Source organism: Pleuronectes platessa, chromosome 16 (assembly GCF_947347685.1).
Source record: "Pleuronectes platessa chromosome 16, fPlePla1.1, whole genome shotgun sequence".
NCBI classification, from domain to species: Eukaryota; Metazoa; Chordata; class Actinopteri; order Pleuronectiformes; family Pleuronectidae; genus Pleuronectes; species Pleuronectes platessa.
In genome coordinates, this window is record NC_070641.1 from 4,631,692 (window position 1) to 4,649,667 (window position 17,976).

The following is a 17,976-nucleotide window of genomic DNA, read 5'->3' on the forward strand; positions in this document are numbered from 1 at the left end:
AGCAGAAATATTAGACTTTCAATCGAATATATTTAAATGGAAGGCAGATAATGTGCTGGACTTGAGTGACTCACGAACACCGACACTATCTAACTGTCTATGACTCATGGGCAAACAACATGCCATATATATATCAAAATGGGCCGAGGCAATAATGACAATAACATCAAAGTATACCATTCTGTTATAAAATCTTGTTTTAAAATGCACTCAAAAATATTTTCCATTTTTAAAAGATCTATTTTATTGCTTTATGTGAAAACCAATTGAAAAAGCAATTACGCAACAGTAAACTTCAACATTCTTTAATTATGTTAACATTGGTTCAAACCCGTACATCGTTGTAACATATCATCACATTGTAACAGTTTTAACAATTCAGCAGCAGCAGCAGTATCGTGTCAAATGTTGGTAATTGAAGAGTTTATTAGGAATATGCATGTGTGTTTATGGAATATGTATTTCAGGATATGAAACACATCTGTGCAAGCTCTTAAACCATTATGACATTTTAAACTCGTATTACTTTGGGAAAGCCGGAAAGATCTTTGGTGTTTTTGGTGAAGAACTCGAGCCAAAACAAGTGTACTATAAAAGTGTCCTGGTGATGGTGACATAAAAACTGTTCCCCGTTTTGTATATTTTGATAATACACACATTCAGTGTCTTCATTTCAGTATAAAATAAACATCTTTTTTAATCTCTGTACATTGTATTCCAGATTGTTACAGTGCCACATGTTAAGACACATGTTGATAAAACTTTAGGAGAAACAGTAAAAGGCATATATGGTTACTTTAGTCATGACAGTGAAATAGTAACAGTTACTTACAGGTAAAACAAAGGTCAGTTACTTATGCAACAGCCTAATTCAGCCATGTTCTACGAATACAAAGGTCATGTGTGTATGCAGATGTACTGCTTTTAACTTCTGAGTGGATTTCTGTTTTAGTTTTGTTGTTAATGAAGCAGTTTTAAGTTTTAAAGCTTTTAATTTCAGTTATTCTGTTACTACAAGTCAAAAATGATCCTGTTACATGGTTTAACTCATGGATTGTGCCCCAGAATTGAGGACACCAAGTTGAAATGTAATAAAATTGTATCATAAAGATTAAACATCTCACACAATCACTATAAGATATGACATTTAAAATGACTTATTGTCAAAACACAGGTTTTGTCCCCTAGCATGTTAACAGAGAAGTGTTCTCAAAGAAAAGTGGTGTTCAGGCTGTATTTCTTTTCTCATGTGAAGCCTTGTGTTTCTTTTTTCAGTGGCAGTAATTTGTCACTGAAGTTTGTGCAAAACAAGCCGTCAACATTCTCAGCACTTTCATGTCAGCATAAGCAGCGGGCTCTTTCTCTGCAGGTTACTGGCTGTCTGTGCAGTCCGTACGAACAGGCAAAACTCCAACACAATGAGCTAAGTAAGCAAATCACGAGTCACATGCTCTGATCACTGCTACTCAAAGGATGACCTAACCTAACCTTGCGTCAGGCTGCGGTGAAGTTAAGGCAACTTTTCTCTCAGCTCTATGTCAACTCGGTAAAAAGAACAGACATAAAAAAGTAGATTCGTCTGCAGTTGTTGGTTACCACCGCAACTCTGCACTTGTTAGGCCGATAGCAAAATGTAACACACAAGCTAATCTAACTATCCAAATGCCAGCCCCCATTTAGAGTAAGACCACAGTGTCTTGATTGCCCCCTAGGTTCTGGGTGCATTATAGGGCATAAAGCTTGCCTCCTCCTTGTTAGTGAATGGAACATGGACCAAACTTAAAAAATCAAAGTACACTTTAAATACATATTTCTCAAAGAAGGTTTTTTCATTTTATGTAGTTATCATCACACTCGTTTTGGTTGAAGTCTACATTTCCCTGGTAAGTTTGGTTTTAATTAAATCATTCGACGCTAAAGAAACCGGGTGAAACATCATGATTGAGAGCTGAGACTGGATACCGTGGCCCCATCCCCTGATTGTAACTGTGCAGATGTGCGGAATGGCAGCGTTCATATGCAGGATATTCTGGCTTAATTTCAGGATAGTGCAAGGAAGAGTACATTTGTTGTTCATCTATACGTACAGTTTATCTTAGTTTGTCACAAATGGAACTGAGGAAAATTCTTATGAACTCAGTTACAGTCCAATACAAACCATTTCTCTTTACGAGTGATACTGGGAATCACAGTAGCAGCAGAGGGATGATGGATGCTGACTCATGTCGGTTTTATTCATCATCTCTAAACTTCACTCAGGAATATTATTTATTTTACTAACTGACATTTGTTTCCACTGACAGATGATTTAATTAGTCGTGACTTCTGCTGTAGTAAACTTTACTGCCGTTTCTAGAAACAGTAGTTAGTTACGTTTTTGTTTTTTGTTTAAATAAATCAATTAACCTGTTCTGAATCTTTTTTTTTAAATAACCTCAAACACACCAAGAATCATTATATAATTGTATCATATCCCTCTGAATCATAAAAACCTATAAACTCCCCTCACCACCAGACCCTGGAACCCAGACTGCACCTAAACCTGAGTTTGTGGAGTCAGAATTATGCAGATGTGAAGTCTGTCTTTTCATTTCAGATAAAAAAAAATCCCTTAACTGGAATCCACCCACATCTTGCTTATTCATCCTGCTTGTCAGTGTGTGGGCTGGGTCACAGGGAACAGAAGTATCTGTGGATAGGGAAAGCAGCAAGTCCAGCCAGAGCTATACCCAGACTGTCTCCTACGCTGGCAGCAGCCATGGCAAACTCCCTGTGTCGGTCTTCACTCTGTAGGAGAATAGACAGACGTCAGGATTGACACATACTGGATATTTACTGCAGACTGAGAAACAACACAGCTACAACTTAGTAGTTAAAAGAAGCACACAATTTAAGTAAAAATGAACTGTGAGATACTGTAATTAAAGAACAAGTGTGTAGGATTTAGTTCTAGCTGAACCAGTCCAGCTGCTGGTTATGACACAAGGAGACAACTAAAAAGCAAACCAGGTGACCGAAAGTTGACCTGACCTCTTTGCTGATGAAGTAGAAGGTGTTGACATACGCAGCACCACCCAGCAGACCCTCATAGAGGACAATGGCAAACACCAGCCAGGCACTGGGCAAGAATAGGTAACGTACGGCAAACAGAAGCAACACCGCATTAACCACCTGTGGAGGTCAGGCAGGAGGGCAGATGGAAAAAACAGAGCAGGGAAATCAGCACTTTCACACAAGACAGAAAGCCACAGCAGTAGAAACTGATGGGTCAGCAGTCACAACTCCAAGCACGTGACTATTTCAAGCTTATTTGTGCTGTTGAACCTATTTCTGTTTCAGGTGAGGAATCAATATTCTGATTTAAAGCTTGTAGACATTTGACAGGACGTAATACTAATTATTCTGATAACTCTTCTGGACCTTGAGGATAGAGGTGTGCAAACAAAAGAGACATGCAACAATTCAAATAATCATAACCAATTCAGCAGGAATAGTTAAGGTGATAACACTAATAGAAGTTTTAAATGTAGATTGGTTATTGATCTTTCGATATCTTGTGACTGCCTTCTCCACCAGACAACAAGATAACCTTCACAGGGTGCGTTTGAATTCATTTTGCTGAAGAAGGTCCTCAGCCGAGTGAAATGACCTGGAACCAGCCGCCATTATGAAAGCTGTTCAAACTCGCTATCCAATAAGAAAAGGAGCTTCAAGGTTTCTTAACTTATCTCATTTAGCAGAGGAAAAACTGGACCATCCTTTTTGAAAGAAAAGAGGGAAAATGCCATCACAGAATTCATTATAAAATGTACAAAAGAAATGTCTCTATGTATATTCCTCAAGTCTTGTTTTTTATTGTTACTTCATTCTGTTTGGACAGGAACCATTAGTTTATCTCTTGCTTTACTGCACATACTGTGTGTACCTTATAAGAAAAAGAATATATATAGTTTGCTTTAGAGGGAAAAAAAGATGGATTCAGATTTTCTTAGCGGTTAGTAAATCAGAATATTTCGACTTTTCGTCCGCAGGCATAGACTGTATATAAAGATGAAAGACATGACTGCACCTCACGAGTGAAGCCAGAGCGGCGCCATCGCTCCCTGGTGGCTGGCAGTATAAGTCTTTAATCCTGCCTCCTCCACAATAATAGATGGGAAATGGACAAAATCAGAGTAGACATCAAATAAGTTTTTCTGAAAGATAGCTTCCTTCATTTAATGTAGTTCTTGTCACACTGATGTATGTTCATTTTTCCATTAAGTTAAGGTTTAATTAGTTATTTGATGCAACAAAAACAAGGTGGAAATTCATGATGTGTATGGACAGGACCTCAACGCTGTGGCTCCAGCCCTGATTGCTACTGTTCTGACTCTGACTCCAAATGCACAACATGCAGGCAGGAATATTTTAGCTTCATTTCTAAGAAGTGGGAGGAAGTGGAGACGCATCGTCCATCTTTGTGCACACTAAACCTTGAGTGACCAACTCACAGAGCCACCTTACTGGAACCTCCAGTTGAGGATGCATTACTCATTGCACTCCCCGCTCACGGAGGAAAACATCTTCCAGGTTATATTATAGGTAAAAAGATATTCTCCTCATCTCACCTGTAGCAAAGACAGAGCCCACAGGTTTCTGATCTTCACACAGCACAGGGAGGATCGAGAGACCAGCACACCAACCTGGTACAATGTCTGGTACCTGGGTACAAACACAGATCATAACCAAACTAAGGTCTAAATCCTTAGACAGTTTAAATAAGGATACTGAAAGAATACAACTTAACTGACCAGCGATACTGCTCTGCATGGGACAGGAAAAAGTTTGGGAAATACAGGAGTTCCATCTGGAGAAGGAAACATGCATTTTTCACTTCAATATTATGATCTCCAATACCTCCAATACATGAAAATGACATCTCATATCCGCAAACTATCCAAACCATGAGGAGATTTCAACAACCTGAAGTAAGATAAATGCAGCAGAGAACTTACCAAGCCCTGGTTGATGAAGTACTCAGCAAAGTAGACCAGTCCCAACGGAAGCACAAACTTCAACAAGCCCTGTTCATAGGAATCAAGAGGAATAATCATGTCACCACTTCAACACTTGAATACTCAAGTCTGACGTACATTGAAGGGTTACACTAACTTTGATGATGTGCAGTTTCTCTGTGAAGGTGAGAGGCCCAGTGCTCACGTCCTCTGTTACTTTGAGAGGGAAGATAACATGTTCTGTGTAATTATTCAACAGCAGAGCTTTAAGATTAAACTTTATTCATAGACATTTTGTGGACAACAAATATGCAGCCTCCTGTGAATAATAAAATCACAAATAGGTGAAGTATCCTAAAATTTCGGATATGAACTGAACTCCTGAAATTATCAGAATTGAGAGTGAGAGCCTCCGGACCTCCTGCTGAGTTTCTTCTGGCCCCAAAAAACCGCAGTAGATACACGGAGGATTCACTGCAAGCAAGTGGCCGGTTGATAACATTTCTAATAGTTGATAGATACAAGAATAAAAAACGACAAATAGGGATACAAATAGCAAACTGGAGCTATTTGTATGATATCGAAAGATGTCGAGAGAAATTGTTGGGAACACGTCTGAGCGGAGAATCTTCTGCTTCATTGATCATGTATGAAAGGCAAACTCTGGAGAAAGTCCGGATCAATTGTGTGGGCTTTTTCTAGAGTTCATGTCTGTACCTATAATCACACTGTAGGTTCACCCAATTTCACAAAACCAGCATTGTGTCCCTGTGCAGAGGAGAAGGCAGGCTTGGGTTAGCCTAGCTTAACATAATACAAATATGCACTCGTAGATGTAATTAACTTAATTTACACATGTTTTGAACATGTATCGTCATAAGTGCCAAGTAAAACTTGTGTTCTATATATCTTGACGTGGGTTGCAATGTGTCATTTACACTAAACTCTATATTTCATTGTAATCAGTAAGATACAAGTACAGAAGAAACCAGCAGAACAAACAGGCATCAGGAGATCTCCTACATTCTAGCTCTCATGTGTATGTAAAATCGATTCGACTTGTTGGACTGGTTTAATACGTCATAGTCAGGACAAGTTTAGTGTGTTTCAGATGCAGTGTATCGTCAGTTGTGACTGTGTTGTCTGTTGTGTCTCTAGACTGTAGGTCCCACATTTGCTTAAAGCGGAGATGGAAAATTATAAATGGATAAATAAATGCAGAAATAAATTAAATGAACTGAACTGCATTGAAAAGGCTATTGCTGGACACATTTATTAATTAAGTTGGTAAATAAGATAGTAAGTTACTACTTTTATTTATTTAAATATAAATTGAATTAATCAATGTAGAAATAAGTCAATGTAGGGATACAGAAAAAGCCTTTTTCATCACAATCTGTATTCATCTTTAAATTTGTATATTTCAATATGAATTTCTGCATTACTTATTTATTCATTCACACTTCACCTTCATAAGAATTTGTGCGTGCAGGAAAAAAAGTTGGATCCATATAAAATCTGTAACATTGAATCTGAGCTCACACTGGTCTTTACTGACATGCAGTCATTAAACATACTCCCTGAAGTCCACTGCAAGCTGGCTGAGAGTAAAAGCTTGTTATTGACACTCATCCTAATGTTACATTCCAAATGAGATAGAAGATATGAGTCGAAGATTGAGCATATGTGTAAGAGCGGCATATGGAGGATCCAGTGGTGCAGTGGAGGTTGGTGATGGCTGTGATATCAGAGAGTCTAAAGGATAGTGTGTGTAATTTAATGTTGATTGAAATCAAAGGGACTGGGCCTCAGCAGAGGTAAACTGTTGTTAGAGAGGTGGTGATTACTTTGTGGTGCTGCTGAACTCTATTGCAATACAGGGTTTTAAATGGGCAGCATAAAATAGTAGAAACAACTGATGTTATAAATGCAATACAGTAACACAACAGTAACACCAACTGCAGCCTCCACAGTGACGAGAAAGTGGATCCACCACCTCTCTTAAGTATAAACTTTACTTAAACATTTATATGACGGCTCATAAACCCAAAGTAAAGCCAACGAGTCTCTATCCCCACCTGGTGGCTGACTGTACAATATGTTATAAGTCCCACCTCCTCTATGTTTACAGATGAGATACAAAAAGGAAATGAATTGTGTTCTCAAAGATGGTTTCTGTCACTTGAGGTAGTTCTTTTTCACTGATCCATCTGGACAGTTGTAGGAAATGGAAATACTTCACACTTAATTTTTTTAAGTATGAAATAAAATCCTCCTAGCACAAATATCTAATTTAAAAGTAATTTAAATCTCTGTATCTAAATACAAGAAATGGCACATGCTCTATAATGAAATGAATTGTACATTTGCAGCCAAAATGAATGAATTTATAATTTGTAATGTGAGATCGTAACATTAACCTGGGGTTGATCTGTCCTCCTCCTCTTCCTCTGCACCATCTATCAGCCCCCGGTTTTCCTCTGAGCCCACGGCTGCATACTCTGTCCTTCTGGATTTCCACTGAGGTAATGAAGGTGGAGGAACCAGCACGGCAAAGTAGCTGACGGTGTGTGATGAAACAAAGCCAAGGAGCAGGGCAGCATGTTGGTATAAGCAAAGAAATAAGAAACAGGATTGATTTCACTAATAATACGAGTACGGGACAGAAGGCATGTGAAGGGCCCATCTGTGGACTAACACAAACGTTATATTCATTACCTCTGTCAGGTAGCTTACACTTTCAACCCTGTATCTTTGTTTGTTGGTTTGACGTTTTTTTGTGTGTTTGTGAATCTTGGTTTAAGGATGGGACAAAGGCCAAGACCAAAATGATTGAACAGAGAATAATTCATGGATCTTACATGTTAAGCTAAGTTTTCAGGTTTCGTTTAAGTATTGGCACTATAAGTTTTTCACAGACTTCTCCACCAGTCGACTATCAAAACCACTTGTCGACATTGTGCATCGCTGTAGACGAGTCACTCATCTGTGCGTTTAGTAATAAAGCATCAGCAGTGGAATCTACAGCAGATATGCAGCAGGGGGCGATGTTGTTAATGACAAGCATTTTACAAGTCATAGTTGTCATGAGGCAGTGTTTCCAAATGCTTTCAAACATTAGCAAAATTTTCATCACATTGTGGATGGTAGAATTTTTCCTGGAAGGTTTATTCATTTAACTTATATTCAACAGGAAGATGAGGCAATTGTAATAAATTACATTGAGATGCAGAGTCAACGAATAAAGAACTTCTTTATCTTTGGTTTCCATTCTCACCTGATCAACATCGCAAATGGGACCACCAGCATAATTTGAACTGTGACCTGAGGTGACAGGCCAACCTGGGTAAGGACCGAGTAGAGGAGGGCTCCAGCCACACCAGCACCACCTGTACCTGAACCCCAACCTCCCAGCACATCCCTGGGACAAGCACAAAACCAATGGTCACAATCCAAACTAAACATGGTCATCGGATCATTCTAGATTTACAAATAATTACAAAAATACCAACATGAGAAGCACACAGAAGCTACTTCACATTATTGCCAGCAAGTTTCCACTTAAATACATGACAGGGACCTATTGTAGTAAAATGATCTTCCAGGGACATAAGAGTTTACTTCAAATAAAATAAATCAAGATTACTTTGTTATCAAATGATATTTCAGTTGTGAGGGGGGGGATTAGTTTGAAACCTCCTCCAATCGGGTTACCTTCCAAGAAGCTTTAACAACAGGGATTTCATAGTAAAGTGTAAGAACTATTAAATGGCAAAATCCTGGAGTCAAGAATGTCTTGATGTTCAATAATTTCATGTAATTTAATCGCATGACTTTCTTTTTTCTTTCTGGCAGAAACAGGCTTCCATACGAGAGCATCTGCCATGTTTAGTAATGTGGGAAAAACGTATTTAAATGCTAGTTGTCCTTTAACTCCATGTATATGTTCTCAGTTTTAAAATGGTTCTTATTATGTAATGTCCGACTGTTCAACCCCTTTCTATTCACAGACTAATAAACCTTTTACTTGAAGCTCCAGGATTGATGGAATATGAAAAAAAGGATGAAATGTTACCTGGTGTAGAAGTGAGTGAGAGAGAGGAAGGACAATTCTCCCAGTCCAGCGCTGATACTGGCAAAGATCACTCCTGCAAACGCAGTGACAAAAACGTACAAAACACACTCAGAAACACAATCAGAGGGAGTGAATAGAGGCATCAAGTACAGAAAGGTCATCTTCTCATAGGCACATTATTACATTCAGTGTATTTAATAGACTTCACCGTGAAATTAAACTTAAATCATCAAGCCCTCAGTTTGTCAGTTTATTAGAATCACCATGCTAAAGAATGCAATGTTCAGTTTCTTTGTTAGAGAGGTGCTGTTTCAAATGTATGATGATTTGAGAGGATGCGATAGAAAGTGCTGTTGAGCTGTATGCAGAGAAATGCGTCAGTTGTTGTCACCGCAACCTTTGACCACTGAAATCTAATCAGTTAATACTTGAGTCCAATTGACAACTGATCCCTCTCTTTAGGTCTTTTCATACATTTATGATGAGCAAAAAATACCAACCAAAAACAGAAGATAACACAACTGCTAGAATAATTTTCCTAATCTGGTGATGAAGCGTGGAGATAAACATTTGTAGCTGTGGGTCTTGATAAGACTGAAATGGTGTCACATTTCTCTGGAAGAACCGCTGCTGCTATTGAGATAAGGTGACAGGAACTGAAACTGGGGCTAAAGATTTGAGGCTGCAGCGTGTTCATCATCTGAATTCCGGATAAGAGTCAATTCTTAACTGGTGATGATAACAGCTATAACTGAGTATTATCTTTGAAAAGAAAAAGGTGGCTTTACCAAGGATGCTGATCCAGACAGCTGATGATAAGGACACGAGGAGGAAACTCGCCGCTGCCATGGTGGCACAGAACAACACCCGGATCCTAAAAATTAAAATCAGAAATTACACAAGAAATGTAGAAAAGAGTACAATGTTTAGGTAATACAATGATGTTAAATGACCATGTTTTATCTGTGCAGCTGTATTTCTTCATTGTCCCAGTAGTTACAGACTGAGTCGTATGCTATAACATAAAGTAGCAATTCTGACAGTCAATACGAAAGCTGAATAGAGAATAAGAATAATAAATAACAGCCAGAATTGACAAATAAAGGTAAAGTGAGATGCAGTAAAGGAGGGCGAAAATCATTCATGTTGCCTTTATCATTACTGTTAAGTCCCAATCCAACACATCAGGGAGCGAGAAGGACTGTGGCTACAGAACAACTGCACAACTCAAGCATATGGGCCACCAGCGCTGACTACGTGTTGAGTGTACTGCTGGCAGCATAACTATTCCAGAATGAAAAAAATTAAAAAGCATTTTGTTTTGTTTTCTGCCGTCTCGAGAATCAAGAAACTACTGTGATTTTAAAAAAATGGAATGACTGCCTGGCTGAACACAGAAACACATGAAGTAACAGAGAATAATTTGAATCAACACTTAAAAAGATAGCAGTGCTAAGACATTCATTATTATAAATTAAATTATCAGCATTTATCACAATCATTATTCAGCTTAAGAGAAAGAAAATACTAAAAAGCTCAACATTGTGGTTCCAGAATTAAAATACCATCATTTTCTAAATAGAGCCAAATGATCAACTGTGCTTTAAGAAAAACGTGTTTTTTCACGATGACAAGAAGAACTACACTACCCACAATCCTCAGGTGTAATAGCATCATCTCTGATACGTGGAACTCACTGTTACCAAGGAAATGTTGCAAAAATCATGTTGGCTACAATCGAATAATTCAGGGGTTACAATTCTTTTATAACAGAGTAACCATGATTTCTCTTTCTAACATGCTATGGTAGTCTGTTGTCTTTGGCAGGTAGGCTGGCTTAAAACGATTAAAAAGATTTTATGAAATGTCAGAAGAGAAAATAAAACGGAAGTTTACTTCTGGAACCAGAGGCGTTCTTAAAGTGGGCGGTCACTGTTACACTCTATTAAAAAAAAACTTCAGCTGTGAGAAACAGCTTTACCAAATTCACCAATGGTCATAACATCAATCAAGTGTTAGTCAACTGTCATCGAAGACTTTGGTTGGAAGTAAGAATCATGGTCTTACCCATACGGCATGTTGTGGATGACAAAAGGGACAGAAAGCTTGATGACGAGCGTTGGGAGGATGTCAGCCAACAGCACCGCCTGAGAAGGAAAACATTAGAAAGTCATCGAGAGCTCATACACCTAATCTTAGCCCTAAACAAAGTGCGAGATGACCTCTGACCCTGAGCTTTACAAAAAACTACTGTCAGTCAATTTAACTAAATGGTTTGTATTTATATAAAGCTTATCTAGTCTTGATGACCAGACAAAGCGCTTTACAATCACCTATTCAAAAACACATGCATACAGAGCATCTATAGTATGGATGGATGGATGGATGGATGGATGGATGGATAGATGGAAAGATGGAAAGATGGAAAGAAAGATAGAAAGATAGATAGATAGATAGAGAGAGAGTATAGTGACTGCATCTTGGTTTGTGTAAATGTAAGCACAAAAAAGTACCAGAAAATCCCATTTCACCCCATTACACTGATATTCTGAAGTAATGGAAGGTGTTTCATTTTTTTGTATTTATAGATTTACAGCCACACTAGTTGCATTAATACGTGTGTACTCATTGTATGGTTTAATTCGCAAACAACAGATTTAAACAGAGTAACCACTGCTTAATGAAGGCTGAGGAAACCCTGCACATTATCTCGTTTGTGTCTTTTATCAGCGAGCAGACTGACCTCCTCAGGAGTTTGCTTTTCACACATGAAGAATGCAGCAGGAGATTATCTACTCTGATACATTCACGACAACACAGACATCCCTGGAGTGTTTAGGTGAGGTGGGTTGCAGCAGGCAGAGATGGTATTTAACATATTAATTCAACTGCGGAGATCACATTTTTCAATACCACATTGACACCAGTGTCTTTCCCTTATCACCAAAATCTCTACCGACATCCACGTATTCTATGCGTATGGCATCACATTTTCAATCTGAGATGTTTTTATTCTTTTTGTTATATTTCAGGTTTGCGTCTATGGCGGGTCAGAAACGTCATCAACCCACCCACTAACTCTTGGTGAATCCTGAGGAGGATCTCCTGCTGTATTCTCACATGGGCTCATGCAGAGATGCTCCAGAGTTTTTACTGGGAGGCTGGCTGGAGAAACTCTGGAGAAAGTCCCACGCCTCTCACTCGTGTATTTGCGTTCACACATACACAGCCCCTCTAGATGATGTCAGGAGATTATCAGGAGTTCAAAGCGTGTCTGAAAGCAGCTTCTGTGTTTATTCAGTGGTGTGTTGTGAATCTCCATTTACCGCAGTAGAGACAGGATTGCAGTCATAACGGCTACTGTTGCTACTGTTCCCACCTTGGAAATCCACGGCCAATGTGGCTTCTGTCTAGAATTAGACAAAAAAGAAGTGAGAAGTGAATTATTTATAGTGTAAAACCCTTAGAAATAACAATCAAGATAACTACAGAACAATGTAAATACAAAATGGCCTTCTTACAGATGCTGTGGTTTTGTGAGACTCTTGTTTCTTGAGGATGTCGTGTGCAGCGCTCAGCATTATCACATAAGCAAAGTTGTTGCACAATCCAAGCAACCTGAATGGGTCATCAGAAGGGGAAGAAAATGGAGAGAGGGCACATTCTGCTGGATTAATAACCAACAACCAAACACCAGACTGAGATTACAGCAACAGAATTGCAGATGTAAAATCACACTTTTTGAGAGCCGGTTTAATTCATCACAACATATTTATATTTCCTCTGTCACCTGTTCTCACACCCTTCCTACCTTTCAGTTTTTTAAACCAACCTCCTTAAAGTATCTGTTTAAGCATTATATTATACAAAATTATAATAAGTCATCTTAACTTCAGAAGCAAGCAGAAACAAACAGGTTAAACATGTATACGGCCACAATGTCAACTTCTGATACTGGTCAGTGTTTGACACCAGATTTAACGGACAGGAAGTTGATGCCCAACCTAAAGGACAGTAATAACTCAACTTAACTTGCATGTAGCACTAATTCACAGACACTAAATTATCACTGGGCAAAATGTTGATGTATTTATATAGCAGCAGTTAGTTTATTTGTCAGAGACTACATAATTCCCTTTCTTCATTTTTAAGGAAGTTGCAAGGAAACACTGATTTAAATCCTAACATATCAAGTCGAAGTTTTAGGGCCTTGTATTTGTCTGTCACTATGAGGACACGTCATGACCATTTCAACTAACATTCTGTACAGTGGCATATGTCACAACACTTAAAGTTGGGTTAGCCTCAGTACTTCTCCAGGAAACTAAACTTTCAGTTTCAATCGCTGAACACTCACCAAAACCCAGACCAGTTGCGCCATCCTGTGCAACGACCCTCACCATCACTGTCATCAGGGTCTGCGTTCACGCTGCCTTGCGGCTCCATGACAACAAACGAATCCAGGCTAACAACCCAGCTAACAGCTGCATTAAACACACAGCGACACAGTTAGCTGGATGCTAACCGAGCAACTCGAGGAGACGTTTCCGCACACAGACATCAAACCGGCAGCTGGGTTTGTTATTGAGGTCACATGACACTCGGCGTCTCATACAAATAAATACCCGCAGTAACAGTGACCGCCCTCGAAGGTTCCAGTTCCGTGAAGCTGTGGCTCAATGCACTACTGAGGGACTACTACTATTAAGTTAATAGTATTAACTATTATAAACTAGTATTAACTACTAAAACGTGATGCGCAGAGTAACTTGACCTTTTATTATCAAGACCTCCCATCAATCTTATTCATTATGAAATAATTATTTTTTAAGTTCTAAATTCACTGGGTTGTGCAGTTTTCATGAGCACGTGCTAACAGGTGACTTTTTAAAATATACAACCACACTTATGGTGTTATATCAACCAAAGTGATAGAGAACAGGTTGCATTGTGGACAGATATATATGCTCTCCATATGTGATTTATGTGATTTATGTATGTATGTCAGTGATGTGTTAAGTGTACAAGCTACTGGATGATCTGAATTTCCCTCGGGATTAATAAAGTATCCATCAATCCATCCATCCAGACTGTTAATGTATTGATCTTGTGAAGTAGATGGAAAAACTAGCCTTGTTTATATCCCATTTGATTTCTCATCCCACAGCTGCTGATCCCAGATTCATGTTAGAATACTAGTGTGTACAGTATGAAATGTGTGTTGACCTTTACAACAGATGCAGATAAACTAATGCATTGTTTTTATGTTGCCAGGCAGCTTGGGTCTAATAGGTGGCTCCATAGACTGTACAGTGCCTTGCATAAGTATTCACCCCCCTTGGACTTTTTCCCATTATGTACTGTTACTAACTGGAATTCAAATAGACTTAAATAAACTTTTTCCCGTTTGATCAACAAAACATGCATAGTACTTTGGAGGTGCAAAATAAATTTTATTGTGACACAAACAATAATGAGAACAAAAAAGTTGACATCTGTTGGGTGCATAAGTATTCACCCCCCTGTGTCAATACTTGGTAGAACCCCCTTTCGCTGCAATTACAGCTGCAAGTCTTTTGGGGTATGTCTCTACCAGCTTTGCACATCTAGAGATGGAAAGGTTTGTCCATTCTTCTTGGCAAAAAAGATGAAGCTCAGTCAGATTGGATGGAGACCGTCTGTGAACCGCAATCTTCAAGTCTTGCCATAGATTCTCTATTGGATTGAGGTCTGGGCTTTGACTGGGCCATTTTAAGACATTAACATTCTTTAATCCAAACCATTCCTTTGTAGCTCTGGCTGTATGTTTAGGGTCATTGTCGTGCTGGAAGATAAAATCTGATGCAGTCTTTTGCAGACTGCATCAGATTTTCTTCAAGGATTTCCCTGTATTTGGCTCCATCCATCTTTCCCTCTATTCTGACCAGTTTCCCTGTACCTGCTGAAGAGAAGCATCCCCACAGCATGATGCTACCACCACCATGTTTCACTGTTGGGATGGTGTGCTCAGGGTGATGGGCAGTGTTGGGTTTTCGCCACACATAGCGTTTTGCATTGAGGCCAAAAAGTTCAATTTTGGTCTCATCTGACCAGAGCACCTTCTTCCACATGTTTGCTGTGTCTCCCACATGGCTTCTGGCAAACTCCAAACAGGATTTTTTATGGATCCCTTTCAACAATGTCTTTCTTCTTGCCACTCTTCCATAAAGGCCAGATTTGTGGAGTAGACGACTAATAGTTGTCCTGTGGACAGATTCTCCCACCTCAGCTGTGGATCTCTGCAACTCCTCCAGAGTAACCATGGGCCTCCTGGTTGCTTCTCTGATTCATTTTCTCCTTGTCCGACTCTTCAGTTTGGGTGGACGGCCTCCTCTTGGTAGGTTTGCGGTTGTACCATATTCTTTCCATTTTCTTATGATGGATTTTATGGTGCTCAGAGAGATGTTCAAAGCTCTGGATATTTTTTTATAACCTAACCCTGCTTCATATTTCTCCACAACTTTATCCCTGACCTGTTTGGTGAGCTCCTTGGTCTTCATGATGCTGTTTGTTCAGTAATGATCTCCAACAAACTCTGAGTCCGTCACAGAACAGGTGTATTTATACTGAGATTAAATTGCAGACAGGTGGACCCTATTTACTAATTATGTGACTTGCAAATGTGACTTGTGAATGCAATTGGTCGCACCAGATCTTTGTTAGGGGTTTCACAGTAAAGGGGGTGAATACATATGCACACACTTTTCAGATTTTTATTTGTAAATAATTGTGAAATCCATGTAATATTTCCCCCCACTTCCAAATGATGCACTATTTTGTGTTGGTCCATTACATAAACTCACGATGAAATAAATTTTAATCTGTGGTTATACCATGACAAAATGTAGAAAAGTCCAAAGGGGGTGAATACTTATGCAAGGCACTGTATGTTTGGTGCACACGACCTGTGAAAGGAGTCTGTCTGTTACTTGGGTTGATCGTCTGTCATCCTGACTCTCCAGCTGTGGGCAGTGGTTGTGTCAGTGGCCTTGTCACTGGCGGTTCTACATGGAATTGCGCCCCGGGTGAGACCCCTCCAGTGCGCCGCAGGATGATGTGCACTGCAGGACGAAGTGCGCCGCAGGACGAAGTGCGCCGCATGATGAAGGATGATGTGCGCTGCAGGATGATGTGCGCAGCAGATGGTGTGCGGTGATGATGTGCGCAGCAGGATGCGCCACACGATGATGTGAGAGGTGCGCCTTAGGATGAAGTGCACCTTAGGATGATGTGAGCCGCAGGATGATGTGCGCCGCATGATGATGTGCACAGCAGGATGATGTGCGCCGCAGGATGATGTGAGCCGCCTAATGATGTGCACATGTTGTGTGCCGCAGGATGATGTGCGCAGCCGGATGCGCCGAACGATGATGTGCGAGGTGCGCCTTAGGATGAAGTGCGCCTTAGGATGATCTGAGCCGCAGGATGATGTGCGCAGCAGGATGATGTGCGCCGTACGATGATGTGCGCCTTAGGATGATGTGAGAGGTGCGCCTTAGGATGAAGTGCACCTTAGGATGAAGTGCGCCTTAGGATGATGTGCGCGGCAGTATGATGTGCGCCGCAGGATGATGTGAGCAGCAGGATGATGTGAGCAGCAGGATGATGTGCGCAGCAGGATGATGTGAGCCGCAGGATGATGTGCGCCACATGATGATGTGCACCGCAGGATGATGTGAGCAGCAGGATGATGTGAGCCGCAGGATGATGTGAGCCGCAGGATGATGTGAGCAGCAGGATGATGTGAGCAGCAGGATGATGTGCGCAGCAGGATGATGTGAGCCGCAGGATGATGTGCGCCACATGATGATGTGCACCGCAGGATGATGTGCCGCAGTATGATGAGCGCCGAAGTATGATGTGCACCGCATGATGATGTGCGCTGCAGGATGATGTGCGCCGCAGATGGTGTGCGGTGATGATGTGCGCAGCAGGATGCGCCACACGATGATGTGAGAGGTGCGCCTTAGGATGAAGTGCACCTTAGGATGATGTGTGCCGAAGTATGATGTGCGCAGCAGGATGATGTGCGCCGCAGGATGATGTGAGCCGCATGATGATGTGCGCAGCAGGATGATGTGCGCAGCAGGATGCGCCACAAGATGATGTGAGAGGTGCGCCTTAGGATGAAGTGCACCTTAGGATGATGTGTGCCGAAGTATGATGTGCGCAGCAGGATGATGTGCGCCGCAGGATGATGTGCGCCGCAGGATGATGTGCGCCGCAGGATGATGTGCGCATGATGTGTGCCGCAGGATGATGTGCGCAGCCGGATGCGCCGAACGATGATGTGTGCCAAAGTATGATGTGTGCCGCAGGATGATGTGCGCATGATGTGTGCCGCAGGATGATGTGCGCAGCCGGATGCGCCGAACGATGATGTGTGCCAAAGTATGATGTGTGCCGCAGGATGATGTGCGCAGCCGGATGCGCCGAACGATGATGTGCGAGGTGCGCCTTAGGATGAAGTGCGCCTTAGGATGATCTGAGCCGCAGGATGATGTGCGCAGCAGGATGATGTGCGCCGCACGATGATGTGCGCCTTAGGATGATGTGAGAGATGCGCCTTAGGATCAAGTGCACCTTAGGATGAAGTGCGCCTTAGGATGATGTACGCCGCACGATGATGTGCGCCGCAGATGGTGTGCGGTGATGATGTTGCAGCAGTATGATGTGCGCTGCATGATGATGTGCGCCACAGGACAATGTGCGGGATGTGCGCCGATGTGCGCCCCAGGATGTACATCATTGTGCAGCGCACATCATCTTGCCGCGCACATCATCCTGCAGCTCACATCAACCTGTGGCGCACATCATCCTGCGCTGCACATCATCACCGATGCGCACATCATCCTGCTGCGCACA

At 41.0% G+C, this 17,976-nt stretch overlaps 1 protein-coding gene across 2 annotated transcripts; it reads right to left on the bottom strand.

The window, feature by feature from the left end:
• Nucleotides 1-289: 289 nt before the first annotated feature.
• cln3 (CLN3 lysosomal/endosomal transmembrane protein, battenin) lies at nucleotides 290-13,672 on the bottom strand. Of its 2 annotated transcripts, XM_053443176.1 has the most exons (14): nucleotides 13,430-13,672; nucleotides 12,594-12,690; nucleotides 12,399-12,482; nucleotides 11,140-11,219; nucleotides 9,861-9,946; nucleotides 9,073-9,145; nucleotides 8,275-8,418; nucleotides 7,418-7,557; nucleotides 5,155-5,213; nucleotides 4,998-5,066; nucleotides 4,794-4,849; nucleotides 4,611-4,704; nucleotides 3,031-3,171; nucleotides 290-2,787 (listed from the first exon to the last, which is right to left on the bottom strand). In XM_053443176.1, exons 1-14 carry the CDS (start codon nucleotides 13,516-13,518, stop codon nucleotides 2,671-2,673), a joined length of 1,329 nt encoding a protein of 442 aa, XP_053299151.1. In that variant the 5' UTR covers nucleotides 13,519-13,672; the 3' UTR covers nucleotides 290-2,670. The 2 variants fall into 2 exon arrangements, with proteins under 2 accessions (XP_053299151.1, XP_053299152.1); XM_053443177.1 differs by lacking the exon at nucleotides 3,031-3,171.
• Between the last annotated feature and the right edge of the window lie 4,304 nt (nucleotides 13,673-17,976).

Excerpts from the sequence above, each read along its gene's own strand:
- cln3 (XM_053443176.1), bottom strand. The coding sequence starts at position 13,518 with ATGGAGCCGCAAGGCAGCGTGAACGCAGACCCTGATGACAGTGATGGT. Across the intron at positions 12,483-12,593 it reads CTCACAAAACCACAGCATCT|ACAGAAGCCACATTGGCCGT; the intron begins GTAAGAAGGCCA and ends GTCTAATTCTAG. Across the intron at positions 9,146-9,860 it reads TGTCTGGATCAGCATCCTTG|GAGTGATCTTTGCCAGTATC; the intron begins GTAAAGCCACCT and ends CTGCGTTTGCAG.